Source organism: Uloborus diversus, chromosome 7 (assembly GCF_026930045.1).
Source record: "Uloborus diversus isolate 005 chromosome 7, Udiv.v.3.1, whole genome shotgun sequence".
In the NCBI taxonomy this organism is placed as follows: Eukaryota; Metazoa; Arthropoda; class Arachnida; order Araneae; family Uloboridae; genus Uloborus; species Uloborus diversus.
The window spans coordinates 120206661-120233853 of NC_072737.1; the positions used below are offsets into that span (position 1 = coordinate 120206661).

At 34.0% G+C, this 27193-nt stretch overlaps 1 protein-coding gene across 1 annotated transcript in view; it reads left to right on the forward strand.

Annotated features, from left to right (window-relative positions):
- The window catches only part of LOC129226858 (polyhomeotic-like protein 2), a 61040-nt gene extending 35223 nt beyond the window's left edge, over positions 1 to 25817 (forward strand). The window contains exons 11-15 of the mRNA XM_054861487.1: positions 6304 to 6516; positions 19717 to 19761; positions 21629 to 21717; positions 24077 to 24301; positions 25490 to 25817. Coding sequence (XP_054717462.1) covers positions 6304 to 6516; positions 19717 to 19761; positions 21629 to 21717; positions 24077 to 24301; positions 25490 to 25690 — 773 coding nt within the window. The 3' untranslated portion in view covers positions 25691 to 25817. The remainder of the gene's footprint in view (positions 1 to 6303; positions 6517 to 19716; positions 19762 to 21628; positions 21718 to 24076; positions 24302 to 25489) is intronic.
- Positions 25818 to 27193: the final 1376 nt, after the last annotated feature.

Consider the following 27193-nt stretch of genomic DNA (forward strand, 5'->3'; position numbering starts at 1 on the left):
GGGTATACCAGGCTGGACAACCATTGCTGGTTGTGGCTTATTGATGGCTGGGACATCGCGTCAGTGGTCGTGCATGTAGAATTTCCTTTTGAGGCTGACTCCTGTTATTAGTCGTTGCAGATAACAAAAAATCCAATTCATTGAAAATGTCTCGAGCAAAAGGATAAATTCCTCAGCATCAAAACCCACTCTGCGCTATGTCTACTCTAGCTGCTTTAGCAAAAGCAACGTTAAGTATAGCAGCGATGTCATAGTCAGTGATTCTTGTGCCTGGATTTCGTCTCATCCACACCGCACTTTCCGCAGCAAATGCCACTTTGAATGGCCTGTTGAGGGGCTATAGCTTGAGTGTCGTGTGTGGTGGAGTGCTGAGAATATGGATGTTGTTATTACGAGCGAACTCTATGACTGCTGGCTTCTGTGACCATCGAGAATCAAAAGAACTGGATTCTCCTTCAAAGGCTGCACATTGTGTTTGAAATGTTGTAACCATGTCAAAAATATCTCAGCATTCATCCACCCAGTGTCATGTGGAACAGCAATACTTTTGGCTGGAGCGCCAATCACCAAACGACCATTTTTGTCCATCCTTTTTTTCAGGAAAATGAAAAGAGGGGGTATAAAGTGACCAGTTACACTCATAGAAAACATTAACGTGATGTTTTTACCCCTCTCACCTGAAGTCAACTTGGCAACTTGTTTTTTCCTTTAGTCGAAATCACTTTTTCATTCTAGTGAACAGTAGAAACTCCAGCTTCATCATCATTGTATATTCTAAATACAGGGAATTTCTTTTCCTTTAATAATTTATCGAGATGATCATAAAAGTGGCTAACTTGAGGTTTGTTGAATCCAACCGCCCTCGCAATGCTGGTGGATTCTGGAGTTCTGAGAGCAACATCTGGATATTTTTTTAGAAAGCTGTAATAAAAGTCTTTACCGGCTATTTTTTTCTCTTTATTAAATCCGTGTGAAATATTAAGGTGCTCTGCAAACCAAACTGCCAATTTCTGAAACTCCTGCTTAGTTAACGGCATCAGGTGATTATCAAGATCCTTTACATGATTGTACAGTTGCTGCAAATAATCTTCTGAGAATGTCAGGGGTCTGTCCAGGATTTTTCACAAAGTCCGTTTTTTGTGAAAAAATCAAATAATTTTGTGAAAAATGAATTAATTTTGTGAAAAATCAAAAAATTTCGCAAAAAAAAAAAAAAATTTTTTTTTTTGTTAAAACGAAATTTTAGAATTTAGAGATGGTTAAACTGCATCAATTAAACTTAGAGCTGAGCGTTTTCCTCTTCTATGACGAGAAAATCATTCTGGATTTTTTTTCTGATATTTGACGGGGGGGGGGGGGGGGGGGGGGGGTGGCATCGCTCATTCAAGTATCAATATTTATCTACAATTCTGCATTATGTTAAATTATACTAGATATATTTCTGTACAGTATTTAAAATAATAGTAACAAAAATATAAATAAATAAAACAAAATTCAGCAGTGTTTGTGCTCAACTATCCGTAACCTGGGTCCCAGGGACCCATTAATGAAATAAATTTGGGTCCTTAGGTGGAAAAAATGAGTCCCTTAAATTTTAAACAGAAAATCTTAGCGTATAAATTAATAATGTAAAAATATTTATACTTGGGGGGAAAAAAGGCATGAAATAAAATAAATTGGTTAATTTTGTTCTAATTTTATGTAATTATCATTGTAAAATTATTTTCAAATAATACACTTGCAAGACTTAGTTACGTGAGAAACTATTTGGTCAGTTACACAATGAGATTAACTCTAAATTTACCTTCGTAAAATAAAAAACGAGTGCCTCTGATTGATCAAGCAAAAAGCACTCCCTTAATCTTTGTTTTCCTGGAAATTTTTTCTTAGTGAAAAAAACGAACAGCTCGACAATTATCATTGGCAATTACATAATAATAAAAAAAATAATTAAAAAATAAATCGTAAGCGAATGAACCCAATGCAAAAATCGCGATCGCAAAAAACGAAACATTTTCTCCTATGAGTGTGAAAATTGCTCATTTGCAATCTTAAATCAATATATTTGACTTGATTTTGACTCGTTCAAAATACCTGTTTTGGCTTTTGTGCTATTTTTAAAATCGCGCCAGTTTCAAAATGGCGCGATCGATTAATACCCGACTTTTGCAAGTCCAAAAAAAAAAAATAGCTCATCAGAAAAAGATTAATTACAAGAAAAAGAACAAAGTTAAATGCTTTTGTATATAATTCAACTATTCATAAGCGATTTAACAAGAAAAATTTGAAGTTCAGAACTTTGTGTTTAGTGCGATCTGGAAAATTTTTGTCATTTTTTTTCTTCCCTCCTTTTGTTGGGGATGCAAAATAATGATTTTCAAAAGTAATTCTGGTTATATGAATGCAAAATAGCTATATTTTTACAGTACAGTTGTCTTATTTTAATCCTGAAGATTGCATTGTAACCACTCTTACTTTTAGTCTTTATTGCTGCTTTTAGGAATTTTCTCAAGATAAAAGTTGAGGGAGAGCTTATTCTTAGAATACAGTACAACGGGCTATTTATGAACTTGCAGTATTTTTCTCCCTGAGCTATGCCCAGGAGGTCACTGTAGGCTCCAGTCCTATCACTAAAATTCCATTGACTGGTCAACAATAGGGGAGTGTTTGAATAGCTGATAAAGATATAGGGTCATTTAGATCCCTCTCTGTTGATTCTCCTGGTCACTGAGGATTAAAAGCAGTTACTAAATAAATCTTTAACATTTTCTCCAATTTTTTTTCTGGTTCTTATCTTCTGGGTTTTCTGGGTCCCTGGGACCCGCGATTTTTCGCGGAAGTTGGGTCCCTTTCCCGCGAATTTGCATAAAAAACTTGCTATAGCGCATAAACGCGAACCCTGTTCAGAATAGAGTTCAGCATTCAACTTTTTGACCCAAGACACTCTTAAAAAGCACAGAATTTCGTTTAAAACTTATAAATTCCATGATTTTAACAAAAATAAAAAGATATTTCAATTGTTTACCTCTTAACAAAGCGTAATAATCATCAAAAATTCGAAAAATCGGATTCCCATAGCGGATGCAAAGAGATCGCAATTCTCAAAGTGAAGGCATCAAAAGTATAAAAACGGCTTGTAAAAGAAATATTTTTGATAAAATTATTTTAAAATTGCATTTTAGAGTCCTATGATAACATATCATTAATATCTGTGGACACAGTTGACCCCCCCCCCCAAAAAAAAATAAATAAATAAAATAAAATAAACCATCTATTCAGCATTTTTATTTTTGACTCATTACAGAAAATGGAATTTTGCTTTAAAAACTTGAAATGAGAGTTAAATAAAGAGACTTTTCATTTATTTGAATCCTAATAAAGCGAAGTTAGCTTGAAAAAAGAACAAAATATGATTCTCATTTCGGATGTTAAAAGATTGCATTTTTCAAAATGTAGACATCTAAAGAAAAAAACTGTAATTAAAAGAGTTTATTTAAAGTTAATCATCCTTGTTAGCATCGAAAAATCAAAACCCATATAATTTTCTCCCAAAGTAACAATCAAACATCGCACCGTAAAAATGCAAATACAGTGAAACCTGTGTAAGTTGACCACTCGCGGTGCAGAACTTTGGCGGGCAACTTAGACAGGTGGTCAACTTATAAAGGGTGGTAATGATTTTTTTTTTGTCATTTCTTGCACCATGTATTCATTTTTTGAGTAATTCACCCTTACTCTTTCTGTTCAACTCACTTTCATTGTTTAACATCATTGAAAGTGAAACAATTATTAAAAATACTATCCAAATATTTCTTTTACTTTTTCCTTGTTTTTAACTATATTAGACACTGTAGTTTTAGAAATTCCATATGTGCCAGCTAATTTTCTCTGGCTTTCTCCATTTTAAATCAATTTTAATATTTCATACTTTTTATTAATCTCAAGTTCAACTAACTTTCTTTTTGAAGACTTTTTATGAAGAACTTATAGCACAAAGAGCAACAGGCTCGACTCTCCCAGTTCATAAAGGCACAATTAAAATGTCCTATCTCTTAATCCCTTGCACCAGAAATATGTAACTTTACTCATTAGCAGGCCCAGATCTGCGTATCCGCAGTGTGAGGGGCCCGTGTCCTTAAAGGAGCTAATGGCCCTAGAAATTGAAGAAAAATAGAAAAAAATAGCACTAAGTCTTATTTACTTTACAAATAGGCACTGATGGCCCCTAGGGAGGGGCCCTACATATTTTGTAGCAGGGGGGCCCAAAATGTATAGATACGGGCCTGCTCTTTGTAGCACAATTCCTGTGTTGCCACAACATATTGCAACTGAAAGAAAAGACTTCGAACTTTTCTACTGACACCTATTTTCATTGAACAGAGTACAAAAAGCTATCTCCAATAGAACAACAAATGAAAAACAAGTTTGGAGAATATAGAGCAGCATAAGCTGCTGCTGTTTAGTTAGCAAAATGCTAGTCCGTTATCAAAGCATTAAAAACATTCTTGGAAAGCTATCAAAAAGAAAATAATAATAATAATAATAAATAAATAAATAAATAGATAATAAAATAAAATAATTTGCTGAAGAAAGTTTAAGAAAATAAACCAAGTGGTCAACTTACGAAGAGTTTTTTACAATACTCCAACCCAAATTTGGTGTACATTAGTGGTCAAGATAGACAGGTGGTCAAGATAGAAAAGTGGTCAAGTAACAGAGGTTTTCCTTCATTATATGAGATAGGACTAATTCCATTCCTGACAAAAGCGGTCAACATAGACAGGTGGTCAACTTACAAGGGTGGTCAACTTTACAGGTTTTACTGTATTGACAAGTCGACAAGATAAAATGACGACAAGACAAAATGACGAGAATATTTTCTAATAAAGTCATTATAAAGGTTCAACGCCAGATGCTAAGTGGTGATAGTTTTGAAGTTGGTAACCCTATCTGAAGCGATCATATTTTTTCTTCACCCTTACTATCCCTTTGCAGTTCTAAGTTCATTTCGCAGATATATATTATTATTGTTTATTAAATCATGAGCGGAGAAAAGTGCTTACCAATGCCTTTTCAAAAAAGTTTACAACAACACCGCTGCTAATTAGCTATGATAAAACAAACAACCATTATATTTATTTGGCAGTAGCAATTATTTATCGCTTGCAGGAGCATCGCAAGAGTGCCGATTTTTTCTTTTTTTCAAAATTTGCCGATTTTGTATAAGCTGATCCCTCAAATTTGACTTAAAAAAAGGTCCAAAAATTTTCGGTTTATACACAGAAATATGCGTTTTTTTGCTTTCAGATTTGCTCTTTCAATAAACAATTTGTGACAGATCCGATCTTGTTTATCAGAATTTTGTGAAGGGTCCGTTTTGTTTGATCGGGATTTTGTGAAAGGTCCGTTTTGTTTGATCAGGATTTTGTGAAAGGTCCGTTTTGGTTGATCGGATTTTTGTGAAGGGTCCGTTAACGGGCCCAAATATCCTCTGGCCAGACCCCTGAATGTGTTTACAAATCGCCCCAGTTTTGGTACCAAGTTAACCTCTTGTCCACTATTAAGAGCTTTTATCCAATCCTGAAGTTTACTTCTCGGCACCTCATACCTATAAGCTGCTTCTCTAAGCAAAAACTTCTTTTCTTGAACACATTGTATAGTCTGTTTCATTCTATTTGCATCTCAATTCCCTCACACACTCTTTCCTTAAATTTTGGCATTTTCCAGGGTGTCTGCAAAAAACAAATGCACTATAATTGCTCTCCCTATTATAAAAAAATCTATATAATTCTAAAAAATGCAATAGAAACATTTAAATACAGATTTTCTTTCCACTCAAAAAGTGTGAGGATACCCGACAAGATTATGTCCGGTTTCACCCGACGATCTCGATCCAACATTCTATTTATATTAAAAAAACCTATTCAATATTTGAAAAGTATATGGCGCGAGAAAAAATCTCGGTGATGAAAACAATTTCCTGTAGCTTGTTGTCCTCTTGACGATTATGTCACTACTGCGGCAAATATTCAACTAGGCGGCATTGTGAACATTTTGATGTGTGCACTTTTTATCGATGTGTGCGTGGTTGCCTAGAACCTACAGTGGCCGAGGCTACCTGACTTTCCCCTATGCATAAATACTTATAAACTTTGATTAATCTACTTAATTTCGAAAATGATACATTAACTCTCCAGCTTCTTTAAGGTACCCTTATGAGTTTGATTAACCTTTGAAATGTTTCAAAGCTTTGATTTTTACTTTAAATTGAAGCAGTACTTATTTTTTAAAAAATCTTTCCAGATATGTCAAGCATGCCAAAGAAAAAAGAAAAGATTCCAAAAATTCGAGGTGGACCCGTGGAACTTGCGAAATGTGAGTTTTGTGGAAAGCTTGGACCCAAAGCAAAATTCAAAAGGTCGAAACGATTTTGTTCTACTTCATGTGCTAAACGTTTTAATGCTGGTTCTTCAAAACGCTTAGCCATAATATTACCTGAACAGGATCCAAAAGCAGGTGTGTGCAAATTACATTATTTTAGGCTGTTTATAACCTTTTTTCCACCCAAATTCACTATCACATTTTTTTTTTCATCAAAAAGTTACCTGTCAAAGATTATCTAGATCAGAGATATAACTACGATTCTTTCATGATATGAAAATACTCCTTGTAATTTTTTAGAGGAGTGAAATATATGAATACTGTTGTCATGATGCGCGCGATTAATTTTGTCAAATTATACGAAAACCAAAAAATATCGATTTTAGGCCGTGGAAGTGGAAGCATCGCTGCCGCGCATAACCTCAGACCAACGACTGCCTTGAATGCCCAAGAACAAAAATTTAAAAGAGACTTACCCGGGGGTGGTGTTTGTTGACGATAGAAAACACAAAATTAATTACCACACATTCTTTATTCTACGTTACTTCCAAGCAGACATGAAGACAGGCACTAGGCATGGTGATCACCAGAACATTTCACATAGTAAAAAAACAAATGCGAGGAATCCAGACTTGAGAGTTCAAAAAAAAAGGGCGGAGCTGGCAGGGGTTGCAAAGTTCGTTAACGGTCAAAAAAAACGTAGAGTTCACGCGGAGGGTGGTGAAGTATTTAATTGTAATGTACGGAGGACGGACAGTTCATTATGGTGGGGTGTAATTCAGGGATGACTTATTGTTGACGATTTCCGTTGAAGGCCAATGTACGTTGAGGCAAAAAAATGGCGCTGGTTGTAATCTCCATGGTGACAATGTTGAGCTCGTCGCACGCTTAAAAAGGAATCGAGGTACTTTCAAGGTAATTGCGGATCCATGCCGTCACCTCATGCTCATTTGATTATCGAAAAAGTAGTTACATTAAGGGGACGATTCAGGTGCACTCTGCGTGCCGCCATCGGACGCCATCATTCAGACATGTGATGGATCACCTACGCTCTCATCATCGGCTGCGACGAAGTAACGGTCTTGATTATTATATTGTAAACATATATGAAAAAAATAAAACGTTCACCTCATGTTGAGGTCTTAACAATTTCGCGGCGAGCAACGGCCGTCCACAGACGCCGTGCACCGATGCATCATTATCGCCATCGTAGAACAAAAACCGGAGCCCCAGAAAATGCGACCGAGCGGACAGAGAGCAGCAAGTAGAGTGAAGTGGGGTGGAAAAATGAATCAGCAAATGAGCGATCAGATCCGGGTACGCGGTGATGCGCGGGAACCAATGAGTGCGTTTGGCGCCCAAACAACGAAGGGAAGGGGACGCTACGCCATTTTAATGGCCGACAAGAAGATGCAAAAAATTGGATCGACACTTGAAAAATTGACAAAAAGTTAAACGATGGGAAAAGTGAATAAGTCATATTTTGATATCGTAAAGTGTGCGAAATTTAACGGGGGAACGCGGGGAAAACGTGGAATGCACAAGAAAATAAAAAAACAACAAAATGGGGGAAGAAAACGATTAAAATGACCGAAAACATGGGAAAAATGTAAATGGGTAAAAAAATGTGATATGCATTATCACATACACTGGCAAAGCAAAAGAAAAAAAAAGAGAAAAAAAAAAGAAAATTTTAAGTCCAGCTCCAATTTACCGAAACTTTACACAACAAATTCATACATCATATATATTCAAATGCATAAAGAGTTGTAACATCCAAAAAAAAAACATGGGATACAGTTTTATACTATCGTCAAGGTAGAAAATGGGTAAGTCAAAGAAAATGAACTGTTTGCATTTTCTTTTTGCATGTCATGATTGCACCCTGCTCACAAAACAATTTGCCACACACGACCAACCAAAAGGACAAAAAAATACACACAGTTGTAATTACGTGAACAACACATAGCATACCAAGAGTTAAAAATATAAACATTCAAAAAAAGTTCACAACTACCCAACACATGTAGAAGGTATGAATACAAAAAAATGCAATAACCCTCAAATATGACCATTCACAATATGCATTAAATTATACAGAAACACATTAATGCAAAAAAGACATTAGAATCATTATCTGGACTATCTACGTCAAGTGTTACACATTAGGGTAACATGAGTAAAAATTTCTAGTAGAAAATTTTTTTTTTTTTGTAAACAGTTCATATTGCTAAAGAGTTCAACAGCGTAGTGCACCAGATTACCAGGCGCACACACAGTACTAAATTTGTATTTGAAAAAAAAATTTTTTTTTTGTTGAAGACACACAAATATTGAGACGGACAAATTCATAAGCATGAAGAGTAAGACATAATAAGGAAAACCGGTTGTAGATATTAGGACATAATCGAGAGATTGACATTATCTTGTGGAGGAAAAATTGTTACGTTCATGTTGACATACATATGTTGGTACCAACAGCAAAAATATGACAGCGTCCTGTCATACGTAAAAATAAAAAAAAAAATATAAAAATACATTTCCAAAAATAGAAAAAATGAGATCGACTTGCCGTGTATTAACAATACATTCTCATCACTGTGCCCCTCAATGAAAACAAACATAGGGGAGAAAAAAATTACGTTCATAAAAGACATAGAGAGAATCACAAGCAAAATGATACGGATTCCGGAATTACAATCACGACCAGCACGACTGCCCGTACATAACAGCAAGTGGCACACCCTATGATTAAATTACTTACAACTACGGAGAAAGTAACGGGTTTGTTGACTGGGATGCTGAGGTTGGTGGGACACATTGTTATCTGTGTTAACAGACATTAAATTGCTTTTGCGAGGTGGGGCTAAACGTAAACGATTGACATGAATTACAAAAGGTTGCGCGGAGTCATCACCTAAGAGTTTAATTTTACAATTTACATCCCCTACTTTGCTTACTACAGTATAAGGACCATCAAATCTAGGTTTAAAAGTGTCAGCCGACTTCATGTATACAATATCATTTTGTTTAAAATTTCGACTGTGAGAAGCAGGCAATTGCCTATTGTTTTGATTGATCTGTTTGAGTTGTAAAGAAGAGTACGCCTCCTCATAGATTAGGCGAAGATCCTGCAGAACATTTTGTATATAATGTGAGGTGTTAAGAAATCGAGGTTGCACGTCATTATCAAAAGTGTCAAAAAACAAGGATAGTTCCCTTCCCAAGTGCAACATGTTAGGAGTGAAACCAGTAGATGAATGAGTTGTCCCATTATATATAGACATGTGAACCATAACAGCAACTTCTAAAGACACATTCTGCTCGAGTAAAGACAGTAAACTAGACTTGATTTGACTATTAATTCTCTCAGAAATCGAATTGGACTGGGGATGAGCACGAGAAGAATGCTGAATTGTAACACCTAAGGCCTTGTTCAGAGAGTGAAATACATCACTGTCAAACTGACGGCCTAAATCTGACAGAAGATACGACATTCTACCATATAGAGAAATGTAATTCAACATGTGCTTAACTATTGTGTTGGCAGTAATATTTTTACAAGGATAAAGGACAACGTGACGAGAAAAATGATCAGTAACCGTCAAAATATATCCATATTGGCGAATTGGACCTACCAGGTCGATTGAACAGAACTCACCAGGTCTCCTCGGAATCCAAATATTTTGCAATGGGGCGGGTTTAATGGAATAGGGCTTCAGTCGAATACAAAAATCACATGATAAAACAAAATTCGACACATCCCGATACATTCCTAACCAAAAATATTTACTAACAACTACCTCATACGTTTTCTTTATTCCGGTGTGAGAAATGTGACAAATTTGCAAAACTTTAGCTTTCAATGTGTCGGGAACAACAATAGTAGGTAAACAAGTTTTGTTGCGAACATGCATTAATAGGTTTGTAGTTGGACAAATGAAAAAATCCTTAAGCTTGTGAGCATGATGCAGATTAGGCTTTTGCAAAAAGGAAACAGCTTCTTTAATGTACGGATCATTAAGTTGCTCACGTAAAAAGGTTTTAATAGATATTTCATTATGTGCATCAGTTTGGGCACACACAAATGAATGAGAGCTTAAATTATGACCTGACTGAGGTTCACATAGGGAAGTAGGGTGCGGTCTCAAATAATTAACCACATTAGTGGATTCAACACAAGGAGTATTAGAGGGTATATCACACTGCATATTGTCAGGGGTGGAAATATCAGTGAAGGGAAGGATCAACTCCTTATCCGCATTGGGTTGAAGAGCTGATTCATGTAAATTGGGGTCAGGGCTCCGCGAACAGAAATCTGCTAAAATATTCTGAGGGCCAGGGATATATGAAAAAGTATAGGAATATTGACCAATTTCTAACAACCAACGAGTAACAACATCAGCTGGCGAGGTTACATTGCTGTAACGCTCTAAGGGCTTACTGTCAGACATGAGAATAAATCTTCTATTAAAGAGGTATGTCTTGAATGCTGTCATTCCTTTATATATAGCATACAACTCGAGTTTAATTGGAGGATAATTACGTTCAGACTTTGACAAAGCTTTACTAAAATAAGACACGGGTTTTAGAATACCATCTCTCTTTTGCATCAACACAGCAGCAATTCCCTGAAGTGAAGCATCTGTATTTAAATAGAAAACATCATTCCAATTTGGAAGAACCACAAAAGGCTGCTTAAAAAAGGTAGACTGGAGATCATCAAAAGCTTTTTGGTGAACATCATTCCATTCAAAAGGTTTACTTTTTTGCGGTTAAATGTGTCAAAACATGGGTGCGTTCAGCATACTTGTGAATTAAATGCCTATAAAATCCACATAACCCCAAGAATTTCTTGACCTGTCGCACAGTGCGAGGTGGGGCAAATTTGGTAATTTTGGCAATATTAGAAGTAATAGGTTGAATACAGTTGTGTGATATATGAAATCCCAAATAATCAATTTCGGTCTGGAAAAAAACACATTTAGATGGCGATAAAGTTAGATTATGTTTGGAGAGAACAGAAAAGACAGCCTCGAGCTTAGATACCATCTGGTCAAAGTTTTCGGCACAAACCAAAAAGTCGTCTTGAAATGCATGAATTCCGTGAATTCCTAGCAATTTTAACTCATCAATTAACTGATCCACGGCAGATTGGAAAATGTTGCTACTTACCTTAAGGCCAAAGGGCAAACGGTTATGAGCAAAAGAGCCAAATTCGGTCGAGAAAGTCACAATATCTTGGAGATGATTGGGAAGGAGAATTTGCCAATAGGCCGAATGCAGATCTAAAACGGTATAGTACTTATAGGATGAGACGGCATTGATTAACGTAGAAATTTTGGGAAGTGGGTATGTGGAACTTTCGATGACGGAATTTAATAATCTTAAATCTAATGCCATACGGTACTTAGGTGGTTCATTAGGCCCAGATTTCTTACGTACCATTATCATCGGACTCGCATAGTGGCTCACATTTCTAGAAATAATTCCAGCCTCAATTAATTCATCCAATTCTTCCTGAACCTGTCCTTTTAACGCCTGAGGAATTTCAAAAGGTAAGGCCTTAATTGGATTATTGTTACGCAAAATGACTGAAGGAGTGACAATGTCAGAACACCCTAAAGCTTTGACAGATTTACTAAACACAGAAAAATTTTTCATCAAAATGTTTAATAAAATATCTTGTTGTGAAGTATTTAAGTGATCTAATTTAAAATCTGAAGGACTAAGTTCCTCTTTCCTGATTTTTAATACTTCGTCTGATGCAATAATTTGGTGACAAAATTGGGATTGATTGCTTGAGCATGTAGTTTCATTCAAAGAATCATTTAAAATTTCAAACTGTTCAGTGACATGACCCATTACCATACCTTTATTTAAATGAAGAGGATTGTTACCAATATTTCTGATAATAGAGGAGAAATTATGTTTCTCGACTAAGTGCACAGCGGGATGAATTTCACAAGTTATGTCATTAACGGTAGGAATAAAATAAATTTCAGATGATTTGACCGGTATGTCAGATAACGAAAAATTAGCAATGGCAGTTTCCCCCGGTTGGATAATTAATTTGTTTTTAAGAGCAACAGAAAAAGCCTTGTCACTATGCAGAGAATTAATTTTGGCCAAATGTTGTGAGATGTCAGTTTGAGGCATTAAAGGAGCTTTAAAATTATCAAAAGTGGCACTGCCGGTCTTAGTGTCAATTAACACATTGAAACGGGTTAAAAAATCATAACCTAATATCCCATAAAAAGAGGAAGGTGCAAAATCAGCAACAAAAAATGGGTGCTTAAAGAAATTTTTACCAATTTTAAATGAAACCTCAGCGCACGCAGGAAATGATAAATTAGAATTTACCGTCCTGATTGTGACAGTGCGTGAGAGAAATCTGCATTTTGTCAAAGATTTTATCTGTTCGAAAACAGCTTTTGAAAATAAGCTGACCGAAGATCCTGAATCCAAAAGCATTGGGAATATCTCATGACCAATTGAAATATTAAGTATAGGTAAGTCGCTAACCTTGTTATCAGAATGAACATTAAAAATGGATTCGGATTGTTTGCATTGAGACTCATCAGGCTTTGAAAATTTCGACAAAAATTCCCCAATAGTATCTTTACCAATGGAGCTATTTAAAAAGGTATGTAAATCTGGATATGTATTATGTTTCTTACATTGAACAGATTCAGTCTCCTGTACACTAATATTTTGAGGGACCAGAGATGAGAAATCAGTTACCGAGGCCAAGCCGTCCCTCATGGATGACCCCCTCGCCAGTTTAAATTGTCTCCATTTTGTGTTGGAGTATTAAGTCTTACTTCCGGCGATGAAAATCTGTTTTGCGACAGAAAATGTTGGGGTGGAACAAACTGGTTGGGGAAATTAAAGTTACCTCGTGGCCTAAATGGAATACGAGGGGCAAAAAAATTTTGAGTTTGAGGCCTATTTTGACCTTGATTTGAGAAATTGTTAAGGGGTTGACCCCCATTGTAAATCCGGCAATTAATCATTAAGTGGTTTGTTCTACCACAAAATACACAAAAAGTGTTATTAGAATTTGGAGAGGCTTTTTGCTGGGGTTTGGGCAAAACAGTTTTCTCATTAACGGAAGAGACGCGAATGTACAAAGGACATTCAACAAGTGGGTGTGGACTTTCCCCACAAAGACGACAATTTGACATTAATTTAGTGACACATGTTGTTAAAGATCGTAAATTTTCGGCCAAGGCATCTATTTGCACTTGAGCACTAGTCATAGCATTTGTCAATTTTGGTTGGCCTGTTACATGTAAACAGTGTAACTTATTAGCCTTGTCGACTAAATCGGTAAACTTTGACGTGTCGACATCAAGTAGTTTGTCCTTGATATTCAATGGTAAAGCCGCCAAAAATTGGTAAGATTTTATTTGGGTGAGGGCAGCACTATCCGTAATAAAAGGATATGCTGAGTGAGCAGCACGTTCAACACGATGTGCTAAACTCTGAATACTCTCATGAGTTTCAAATTTGATATTTTGAAATTCTGAAAGGGACACAGAAGAAGGGGTATGCATTTTGAAAAATGCACGCAATTTGTCACAAGCCTGGTTAAAAGTCATAGACTCCAAGCAACTGGGATTGGTCGCAAAAAAATACAAGGCAGAGCCAGAAAGTTTTGACTTTAAAAACATAAGAGTCGTGGGATCATCCCAACCGTTTAAATTCTGCAAGTCCTTAATTTGTGATATAAAAAATTCAACAGTTTCTGGCTCGCCTGAATATGAGGGAATGGGGAAGTTAAAATTCCTACTCGCCACAGCACCTTGAGGTGACTCATTGGCCATATTCACACCTTGGGGTGGGTCGGTTTGAGTACTACCAGTTGACATGGCAACAAATGTGCCGTCTTTTACTTTAGCACAAAAATCAATGAGCATCTAATATAATTTTCACTTAATTCACACGGTGCAATCATGAGAAACAAAAAATTTTAAATGCAAACATTGTTGAAAGCACATGCACACATGAGAATAAATGCAACTAATAAAATAAAAATTGACATCAAATTTTTGAACTAAATTAAAAATATAAAATTAATATATCCCCCCATTAACATCACAGAAATACAAAAAGCCATATGAAAAAAACAACAAAAGTGCATATGCATTCAACTTCAGAAAAAAAAAGGCATTCAAGACCTGGTCAAAAACGGCGCCATTTTGTCATGATGCGCGCGATTAATTTTGTCAAATTATACGAAAACCAAAAAATATCGATTTTAGGCCGTGGAAGTGGAAGCATCGCTGCCGCGCATAACCTCAGACCAACGACTGCCTTGAATGCCCAAGAACAAAAATTTAAAAGAGACTTACCCGGGGGTGGTGTTTGTTGACGATAGAAAACACAAAATTAATTACCACACATTCTTTATTCTACGTTACTTCCAAACAGACATGAAGACAGGCACTAGGCATGGTGATCACCAGAACATTTCACATAGTAAAAAAACAAATGCGAGGAATCCAGACTTGAGAGTTCAAAAAAAAAGGGCGGAGCTGGCAGGGGTTGCAAAGTTCGTTAACGGTCAAAAAAAACGTAGAGTTCACGCGGAGGGTGGTGAAGTATTTAATTGTAATGTACGGAGGACGGACAGTTCATTATGGTGGGGTGTAATTCAGGGATGACTTATTGTTGACGATTTCCGTTGAAGGCCAATGTACGTTGAGGCAAAAAAATGGCGCTGGTTGTAATCTCCATGGTGACAATGTTGAGCTCGTCGCACGCTTAAAAAGGAATCGAGGTACTTTCAAGGTAATTGCGGATCCATGCCGTCACCTCATGCTCATTTGATTATCGAAAAAGTAGTTACATTAAGGGGACGATTCAGGTGCACTCTGCGTGCCGCCATCGGACGCCATCATTCAGACATGTGATGGATCACCTACGCTCTCATCATCGGCTGCGACGAAGTAACGGTCTTGATTATTATATTGTAAACATATATGAAAAAAATAAAACGTTCACCTCATGTTGAGGTCTTAACAATTTCGCGGCGAGCAACGGCCGTCCACAGACGCCGTGCACCGATGCATCATTATCGCCATCGTAGAGCAAAAACCGGAGCCCCAGAAAATGCGACCGAGCGGACAGAGAGCAGCAAGTAGAGTGAAGTGGGGTGGAAAAATGAATCAGCAAATGAGCGATCAGATCCGGGTACGCGGTGATGCGCGGGAACCAATGAGTGCGTTTGGCGCCCAAACAACGAAGGGAAGGGGACGCTACGCCATTTTAATGGCCGACAAGAAGATGCAAAAAATTGGATCGACGCTTGAAAAATTGACAAAAAGTTAAACGATGGGAAAAGTGAATAAGTCATATTTTGATATCGTAAAGTGTGCGAAATTTAACGGGGGAACGCGGGGAAAACGTGGAATGCACAAGAAAATAAAAAAACAACAAAATGGGGGAAGAAAACGATTAAAATGACCGAAAACATGGGAAAAATGTAAATGGGTAAAAAAATGTGATATGCATTATCACAACTGTTAAGAGGATAATGGTTATAATTCAACAAAAAACAACTTTCTTTGTATGAAAAAAGCTAGTAAGGAAAGAAGCAATGTGTACAATTTTTATCTTAAAAATTTTGACTGTTTTACATTGTATATTTCAAAAATAACAAAATATTCAAATGTAAAAATTCGAATTTTTTTCCCCTGTTTATTGCCGTGCTAAATTTTTGTGCAATGCTTGAAAATATGTTTGACTAAATTTTTGAGACTGATTGCTGTTTTTCACTGCAAAATGAATTCGTCTGTCGAGACATTTAATACATATCTGATCTAGATGATAAATAATAATTATTATATGCAGGGTTGCCAACTGCTCTGCATGTTGCGGAGTTTTTCCGCAAAAATAGCGAAACTCCGCAGCTCCTCAAAGAAGTTATTTTGCTCCACATTTTCCATTTGTTCTTTATTCTGACCAGTCTTACCAAAGATTTTAATAAAATGAAATTTATTTTTATGATATTTTGCCAGTTTATTAGGTACGTAGATATGAAAGTTAAACCCTTATACTCAAAGCATGACATAGCATTTAATGTTATAGGGTTAAAAGTGTTATTGATTTAAGAATAATTATTCTTAAGCTAGTGCTTAAAATGATTATTAAAGCTCAAAAACAATTTTAGATAAGAAGTTTATTAAATTACATTTTTAAAATTAATTTTTTTACAAAATATCAAGCTGCTCCGCAAAATTTCAAAATGCTCTTCGAAATCGCCACAAATTCTTTTCAAATTTTTTCTCCAAAGTTGGCAACCCTGTTATATGGTACAAGTCTATCATTTACTATACAAGAAAATTTCTCTAAATGGTAACAATAGTGACACATCTCAAAGATTGGACAGAACTTAGTCATTATCTCTTTAAAATCTGAATTTAATGCTCTTTCTTGCCTCAATACCAAAGTTAGTTTACATGGCTATTTCATTGAAGCATGTAAATTAATTCGATCAATAGTGGGCCATCATTAAAGTTTCACTATTTAGAAGAAACAATTTCATCCTTAAACTATACACTATTAATTTGAACGACAAAACCAACTTGTGAACATAGCATCATATATCGTCACCTCAGAGCAACAGTAAGGTATTTAATCCCAGAAATAACACTAAGATATCTTACTGTTGTTCTGAGGCGACGATATGTCTTACAGGTATTATAGTATTCTTTCTCTTTACTAATAATAAAGCTGAAAGTTTGGATCTCTGCACCTCTGTGATGTGCATAGCGCCTAGACCATTCATTTGATTTTCATGCAATTTGGCAAAAATATTCTTTGTAGCATAGGAGTGTGCACCTCAGAGCGATTTTTCAAAAATTTAATTTTGTTATTTTGTATTCCAATTTTTAGCTCATTTTTTATATAAATTTGATAATATGGAAGATAGATATTTCATGCACATTTTTAGCTTTAGGTAATTCAAGACCTTGGAATTTTCTGCATAATATGAAGTTTGTTCGAAGTTTCTACAAATGTTAAGAGCACTGTAGCAATTGTTTAAAGAAAACCAAAATCCAAGGCTTACCTTAACCAAGCTCAAGAATAAAATCAAAAATTAAAGATAAATGTAATTTATTTTCGAAAAGGAAATTAACTTTTCTATGTTATCATGATTGTGCCTTTTATTCTCTTTGTTTGCTTTGTTACTGTCTTTTCCTAAAGCATTTTTTAAAACGTGCTTATTTTAATGATCCAAAACTATTTCTTTTACTGGAAAGGATTTAAATTAAAATATTTTAACTGTAAAGGAAAAGTCCTCTTCTTTTATTTTCTTATTTTTAATGGAATTATCTTCCATAAATTATTAAAATATTGTATTACAACATTCTTTCTATAGTGTTTATTTTTTTAAAAAAAGTCTTATTTTTCGTTTTAAAGTCGAAAATGATGCACCAAATTCAGTGACTAGCGTACAACTTACATCCACACATGCAAGCATGTTTTCGATTTCTTTGCCATGTTTCTCCTTAAAGAATACGGCTGTTGTTGTAATAACGACTAATAAACTGGTAGTCCTATTGCTAAGTTTTCAATTCTGTCAAAAATATAAAGAGATCCTGAAAAAAAAAACCCCTTAAATCATGGGAGACGTTAACTGTAAATATACAGGTGAACCAATTGACATTTTAATTTTCTACTACGACAAAGGCTGTTAGGGTACTGCTAATTTAGAATAAGCAGTTCAAAGTAGCATCACATAAAACTTTAATTTTCTCCAATGCTTTCTTTTTTTGAGTTGTGTCTTTGTTGTAGCCAGTGAGCATTCACCGGCTTTCATTTTTTATTTTTGTGATATAACTGCACCAAAAAGTTATTCAAAGTATCAATAAAAACTTCTTAGCTCAAGGAAATCATCTGCAATAAATTGAATTGGATTCATGTGCTATTGAAGGGATTAATCATAAAATCAAATTGCCTAACATTAACAAGCTGTCACGTTTGCTGCTATATGTGCTAAGGTGAATGATTTCTCGTTATGAAAATCAGAAAAGTAAACAATGACTATAGTTGTGGCAAACCTAGCCTATCAGTATTGTGAAGGCTATGCAGATCTAAATCAGAGCATTATATGCTGCCAGGTTAGGTTTGCCCCAACTTTAGTAATATTTTTTGGAAATTATATTAATCACATTTATAACTGTAGCAATGCATTGTTATAATAGCTTAACATACAATTAGTCTAATCACTTACTTAACTAATAGCTAATTTAGAAGACCTTACAGATAAATTTGAACTTATAACTATCTTATAAATAGAACTTTTGTATTCAGGAAAAGATCAAACTCTTCTGTTACTGTATGTCTGAATTTATATAACTTAAAATAGATTGCTGTGAATAATGGCTTGGTTTTTGAAAGAGGTACCTGGAACTAAATTTTTGTTTAAAATAGCATAAAATGCATCAAAACAAGTTTTTTCTTTTAGAGCACAATTTTTATCAAACATTGTACTAGATGCTGTTTATATTTGCTTTGAATTCCAGACATGTGTGTTATGGCATATTTTCGTTTTAACTGTAAACTTTGTTATTAGTTTAGTTAAGTAGTTAATTTAAACCAAATGCTGTGGCTAATTTTTTGCTGACAATCTTCGCTCACTGCATGAGATATTTTAATCTTTTGGAACATTGATTCGGTCATTAAATATTATTCATTAACATTTCAAGAAAAATTTAAAAATAAAAAATAAATAAATAAGTTCCATAGTAGAATGTTTGGAACTAAAAATTGCATTCTACTTCTCTCTCTCTCTCTTTTTTTTGAGTTTAATGTTATTTTTGCACCTTTAAAAAAAAAAAAAAAAAAAAAAAAACCCTTCAAAAATTTATAGTTTTTTTTTAATTTTCATTTTGCTGATATTTTAAAAATTATAATTCATTTTAATTCCTCCCCCCCCCCTTTCAGATTTTATTCCAAGTTTGACAAGAGAAGTTCTTAATTGCATAAAAATGCTTTTTTTATCATCTACTTTTTTCTCCTACTAATTTTATCTGCAAATCAATTCCAAGCTTATAAGTTCTCAATGTGGCAAGAAAATTAGCAGTTCTTGCTAAAGATGTTTTAAAGCCATACTTCTTGATTTAACAACTTATATTTCAAAATAAAAGTACTCAGGTCATCACCTGTGTGCATTTCCTTTAATTTTAACTTTCTGAAGATATTTTACCACCAGTACTTCCTACCAACTGCTAATATTCAAAGACGGCATTTTTATCCTTTATCTGGAAGTATAAGGTGATGCTAGTCAGTTCCAACTTTGATGTCTGTTGTTTTATTTCCCAGGAGAGGAGTTACGGAAGCATAAGAAGAAAGGAAGCAGTAAAAAAGGTGAGTTCAACTGAATGGATATCCTTTGCTTCCAGATTTCTTTCACTAGTGCATGACAATGAAAAGCATGATTCAAGTAGTTATGCTTCAACAAGTTTTTACAAATCAATTTTTGGTAGTGCTATAATTTCCTTTTCTTTCTCGTATTTTCTTTCCTTCTTTTTACTTATTTTTTAATATTTTAACAATGCTTGGGTTGTGTACTGAAAAATATGTTTCCATTGACTGTCTTTGCTTTAACTAATAGACGTAATTCTTTGGTACTTTTGCATGTTATTTATTTTGTATTTTGGACGATTTTGTTTTAAGAAACTTATCATTTGTTGTACAAAAGATAGACTCTTAATATTTTAGATTCTGCTCTATTGCATTAACTTTATGAAGTACATAGACTCTACCTCTATATAATGCAGTCAAATTTGGAAGATTTTCAGGAGCATTATTTAAGCAATATTTTTTGGTTCCGTAACGTGCGTATCTTATGAGAAATGTCTGTTACTGAACAAAAGAAATTAGTAAAATATCATTTATGGAAATATTTAAAATCTAATTGAATCATGTCGGGTACGTTCTTTTGCCGCTCTGTAGCGATAGTGCCGATACTGATTCTACATTGCATTACAGTACAATTATACACATTCAAACATTTGTTTGTCAGAGCACTAAAGAGGTTAAAACTTTGTAATGAACATAAAAATGTAAAAAACTGATGCAAGGCACTCACATCTCCATGGCCTAAATTAAAATCGAGGATCTCCACTTCGTCCCTTTCACCTTGACTTCCAGTGAAAAGACTACTTGCTTCACTTGATTTTGCGATCCACAGGTTGGTCATTTGCATGGCATCTTGTGCCGCCACACATTACATAGAAGTCGAATCAATATTCTTCATTTCATGAAACAAGAATGCAAAATATTCGGAGCTTTTTTTAACTTTTTTTTACACAACAATGATATGTCCATTACCATGGGAGTGCCATATTACTTTTAAAAAAATGCTTGTACTAAAATCTTTTTTGCTATAGAACACTTCAGACATCATTTTTTTTTTAAATGAAAACAATTTTTTTAAGCACATGACAGTAAAAGCATTTTAATTGATTTATGAAATGGGGCATGTCAGCAGTTCGAATAGTCTACTAAATGCAATCGTTACTTGCGATGAAGTGGATAGTTTTTAGCAGGCTCTTATTCTTCACTGGGGGATTTAATGAATTGTTTGGGACCAGCTTATTTGGACCCAGAGCCTGTTGCTGGTCATCGCTTTTATATTTGTATGTGTATTACATTATTTTTTAAAAAATGGGAAAAATTTTGAGCTTCTGTGATAGTTTTTTTTCGGGGGTTGAAATAAAAACAGTTCAACCCATTAAATGCACACCCCTAACCAATGACAAACTCAGCATTTTCTAGTCGTTTTCTTTTTGAAAATTTTTTGAAGGGAGTGTCTGATTAAAAAAAAAATTTAAACTTTGTATAAAATAAACATTTATATTTTATGTCTAATAAAATAAAATTACAAGCATGTCACTAAATGGTTCATGTACCCTAATGAAAAGTTGAGACGCACTTCAGCAACTCTAAGTCAGCCTTAAACACATGTTTTAAAATATGACAAAAAAACAAAAAAGAATTGCCGTTATGTATTTTTGTTCACTAAAATCTTTTTTGTTGTTAATTTATGTGATATTTCTTTCAACTGAATTACATTAAATATATATTTTATTAATTTTGGATTGCATTTTATTATTACTTGTTGCACAATAGAGTTTGATAGGTGCTAAGTCAAAAATTTAAAGAAAAAAAAATGCTTCTTGCTCTTGTAAATAAACTTAATTTATTTGCATGTGCTTTGCATTGCTTGCAGGTGGGAAGTCTAAAAAAAGGAAATTAGGTATTAAGTCTAAGAAGTCTTGGAAAAGAGCTGAAAATAAAATTTATGAAGAAAATGAATGGGTATGTATATGCATTTATTAATATTTTAGAGAACTAACTAATATTCCCATTTTGAGAAGAACATTTAAGAAAAATCTCTGAAGTATTATTTACTGTAATAATATTATTTTAAGAGTTAAGGCATGAATATAACTCCAAAAGGCGATTGAGAGGAAAGGGAGATACTGGATACTGAGCAAAAAAAAAGTTGACGAATTTCAATTTCTTCAGTTGAACTGTTTATTTCAATTACCAGCCAAACGACATAGTTGTTATTTTGAAGGAGAAAAACTTTAGCAACCTACTGTATTTTATTTAGTTGTTGATTAGTTTTCTGCTTAAAGTAGACCTTATCTGGATACTTTACTGATATTTTTTTTTTCTTACTTCTTACCTTCTGCACAAAAACATTATTAAGCTTTGACGTTTGACAGCTTTCTGCAATAAACATGTCGTTCAAGTCGATTTTCAAACCTTAGTTCTCTATTTTTGTTGGATTTTGTAACAAAAATGAGAATGTTTCTTAAGAACATTACATATTTACTTAGCTTTAACTGACTGCATTATTATATATGATATTATTCTTTCTGTCTTGTTTAGTAGAGAGTGAGAGAGCTTCAAGTCTTCATAGACCATTTCACCTATGCTTTCAGTATTAGTAGTTGACCAATGCAAATTGTTGCTATAGAAATCCTCACACCCTACCAGATATTGTTTAAGATTGTTTAAATCCACAATCTTCCTCACAATGATAGAAATTTACAATGGAAACAATAAAATAAAAAAATCACCTTCGCTCTTGTCATAAAGGTTGATTTTTGATTTACTACTTTTTAAAACATGTTTAAAAACGTCCACCTATAGCTATCTCATTAAAAATTTCCTGGACAGGAATATTCGGGAGAAGCAAGTTTTACATGTTATCGAAGCATGGAGCAACAGCATCATCTTTATTCGTAGAAGCTTCTTTTGAACTAGCATAAAAACTTTCAGCCCTCCTTTTACATACCAAGAGCTCTGCAGCAGCAACACATTTAGTATACTGCCATGTGCAGGTAAAGGGCAGTAACTGCAAATTTTTCATTTTCATTTTTTTGCATTTTGGTTATCTATTGTACGTTATCTTTATTGTACAAGCTCGCTCGCTTATTTGGTTTCCGCTGAAAAAAAGGCAAAAAAGACATCTAATCCCAGCATTTCCCTATTGTTAGTATTGAATCCAAAACGCATTTCTTCAAATATCTCCAAAACTCATTTCTGCAGATACTGCTGTTTACCTGTAGTAGTTTAGAGTTTGGCCTCTAAGCTCAGCCTTTAGGCTTTCAAAACAAGGGTGGATACAGAAATTTTTCAAGAAGGGGGCAGTTGATTTGTTAACTTACCTTATACTACATATTTGATTTACATATGCTAGGTGGGGGGGAGGGGGACTTCAGCATCATTTTGGTCTCAGTTATAAAGAAACAAAAATATAGAGATTTATCTAAAGTCAAGGTCCCTAAATGTATTCTTCCCTTATTATCACCTCCCCATCCACCATTGAAGGTCGTCTGAAATCCGATTTTTGAAACTTCAATTTCAAAAAATTACTGGAGGATTGTCACAGTAGCCATTTCTTCCCCTATTTATACAGGAAATGTCTACAATCGCATCTTTAAGACGAATTTTGGAAAATACCTGGGGGAAGGCTTCTAGACTCCTACTCCTAACATCCCCAAAGATCGTCTAAAATTGCCTTACTAAAACTTCAATTCTAAAAAGCCTTTGGGAGGAAGATTCGAACCCCGTTTTTTTCCTTAACATCATCAAGGATGGCTTACACTTACGTGTTAGAATTTAAATTCAGATAAATTGTCGATGTAGGGTCCCTCAAAGAAGGAGGGGGGGGGGTCGCCCCCATCGCCCCTCCCTTGTATCCATCCTTGTTTCAAAGTGACTGCAAACATGTACCTGTGGTCTACCGAAGGAGTACCCAAAGCTTTCACGGAAATATATATAATAGAAGTTGTACTTGACAACATCTTTTAAATTAATCTCTTTAAAAATCAACAAAAACAGATATGTTTGAAATTTTTTGTGGGTAATAGTTATTATAAAGGAGAAATACTTTTTGTTTCAAAACTCAAGTCTACTTGTAATAACAAATTAATTTTTTTGAAAATTCTCATAAGTAAAACATTTTTTTAAAAAACAATTTCTTTATTTGATGTTCCAAATAGGATAATTGGGGCTTAAAAGGTTAAAGTAAATGTTAGAAGCTTCCATTTCTTTGATTTTGTGGACATATCTAACAAAAACCCTTCCTATATTGAAAATAAGAAGCTTAAAAAGACCTTGAGTAAGTTAGCGTGATCATTTCCAATTATTTAATTTTTTTCAGAATGCAACTGATGGGCAGGAAACATCAACCGAAGTCATTGAAGATCAATTGGCTCCTGTTGAAGTTGCTGAAGCAGAACCAGAGATGGAGGTAGATGCGGAAGTGGTGGAGGATACTTCATTAGAGGTTGAAGAAACATCATCCCCGCCTGTAGAACTGTCAAATGAAGTAGCCACGACAGAATCACATACAGAATTTGCCACCAAATCCCCTCTAAAGTGGACAGTAAGTAATTTTAAATTAGTGATGATTGACTTACCTCAATTGCAGTTATCCTCATACAAATAATAGCCGATGATCAAGTAACCCATGTGTTTCAACAATGAAACTTGCTCCATGGCATGATAATTTGATAATGGGTTTTGGTAATGTTTAACATGCAGGGAAAGGCTTTATTGTGACAAGCCTGAACTCGATCCCGTAAATTAACTGTTTTACTGATAAAACTGTGTCATTTCAGGAGAATCAAGAATGAATAAGAGGTTGAAAATTAACGCTATCCACGGGAGTTTAGGGTTAATCCACTGGAGTTAGGGTTAAAATTTCAACTATCAAAATATCACCCAACAGGCAGTTGCTTCGATCAAATGTAGAAGAAGAGAAGCAATTTTCACCCGTCATACCGTGACGGGCGACTTTCTAGTTTCTAAATAACTTGGATAAAACTTCTTTCTAGAAAATGATAGTTTTTTAAATAAATTTTTTTTTTGTACATCATTAATGATTTTACAAGTTAGGAATGATACTTCAATTGAGATGGTAATGTTTTTCTTTTTATTATCAAATCTTTTATTTCTTTAATTAAAAAAAAAACTTTTTATTTTTGAATTTTTGAAAAAATACTTACATATAGAGAAAAGAAAAAACAATGTCTAGTTGTGTGTCAACAACTATTCAAATAATTTTGCCTAGAATTTAAAGTTGTTCTTACTAGTGTTGGGAATGTTTAGAGAAGGTTGGGAATGAAATCTGATTGGTAAAGTTCATTAAACTACATAATCATTTTAATTCAAATGAAACGAATTAGACAAATAAATTTGAAGTTCAGTTAATTTAAACAGTTTGCTTTTTGTTTTTCTTTTTATGATAATTGTATTGCTTTTTTAAAAATGCAAGTTTGTTTATTAACTTTTCAGCAGAAACTTCAACTTCTGTATAAATGTACCAAGAGAGTACCTATAAAAAATGCTTGACTGATTTCACTTAAAAGTTTATGGTTTATTTTTAACTCATACTTAACTTCATTCAAACTAGAAAATATTTTGTACATTCTTTTTTATTGACAGAACTTAGTCACACGGTTTATAAGATTGGAAAGTTTTAGACTGTATGAAAGCAAATTGACCTTACTGAAAATATTGCTTTGTTTTACCCATTTTCTGCAGTTTTTTACCTTATGCATTTTCTCTCTAGGTAACTGATGTTGTTGATTTTGTGAGAGATCTTCCTGGCTGTTCCGACTATGCAGACGAATTCCTGGCTCAGGAAATTGATGGTCAAGCTCTTCTCCTTTTGAAAGAAGACCACTTGATGAGTCTCATGAGCATGAAATTAGGTCCAGCATTGAAAGTTTGTGCTCGTATTAATTCCATAAGGGACGAAGTTAGCCACTGATGTGGTGCTCTCTTTTATTCATAATTGAAATTTTTTTTGTAAAGTTCCATCAAGCTCAGTAGCGCATACAAGGAAAGGGTCCAGGGAGTACGGAACCCTTCCATCACCCTTGATTTTCTTTTGATTGATGATGGAATCAATAATTTCAGATTTAGTAAATTGAAAAAAAAAAAAAATATTTTCTCACTTTTTCCTCCTGGAAAATCGAAGTTATGTGAACATAAATTGTTCCTTAATGGTGACATTGCTTTGCTGTTTTTGTTTTTAGTTATGAGAAAAGTAAATACACTCATTCTTGTTATTTTTTGTATGTTAACTAAGTATTTGTAATGAAAATAGTTTATTTTATTAAATAATACTTCAATGAGTTTTTTTTACTGTTTTTTGTTTCCGACTTTTAATAAAGTCAAAAGAATACGTTCAGCGGCGTGTTGGTGCATGATATGGGAATGGAGGACCTACGATCCTGGACCCTCCCACCTCCACTTTGGAAAATTCTTGTATGCGCCACTGATCAAGCTTATGTATTTCTGAAACTTTCTTTTGATATAATCTTAAAGTTTTTATGGTGTATATTTGATAAATCGTTCTTCGAAAGAAGGTTGGAATTCTGACCCAGAATTTAGTTTACAATGTGGGCTACCTCTATTCCATGGGCATATGTTATGTGTGTCAGTAGTTATAATTTCTTTTTGAACAAATAGACATGTTTTGTTCATGTACATTTTATAAGAATTTTTATAATTTGTTATTTACATATTTTTTGCTTACCTGTTACATAGTTAATTTTTAAAAGTTTGCCTCTTTGTTGATATTATGGATGCAACTTTATTATAAGTTTAACAACACATGTTTTCTTTAAACCTGTGCTGAGGTGCTGATGTTTACCAGCTTAATTTTTTTAAAATAATTTTAAATATTATTACAAATTACTAATTGACTGGTTAAATGATCAAAGTAGATCTATGTAAGGGCCTAGATTTTAGCAATAATTTTTTTTACACTTGTTTTCATAAAAAAATGTTGATTAGTAGATGGATGTTGACTTGAAACTCTGTTTTACATTGGTTTTTAAATTTTTATCTAGTATTTACTCTTTTTTTTTTGTTATTTAATTGTCTTTGAAAATTTTGGAAAGCTGTTAGGGTTGATAAAATTTTTTATTTTTAAAATTTATTTTAATTGTTAAAATTTGCTTTCAATGTGGCAATCCAGAAGCCACTCACATCCTACACCTGAAACAATGTTATATTGGTGTGAAGAAACATTTAAATTATATGATGAACTTTTTTTAAAAAAAGAAAGATTGATATTAATTAGACAAGGAGAAAAGGCAGTTTTCTTTTACGTTAAACATTTAGAGGAAAACATAGTAAAAATTATGACTGAACATCACAATATATGATTTCAATTAGATTTTGAAAGAAGTCAAATTTAAAAAGCTCACACTGATTCTTCTGAAAGAGTATTGTTTCCCTTAGGTTATTTATGGATGGGCGGATG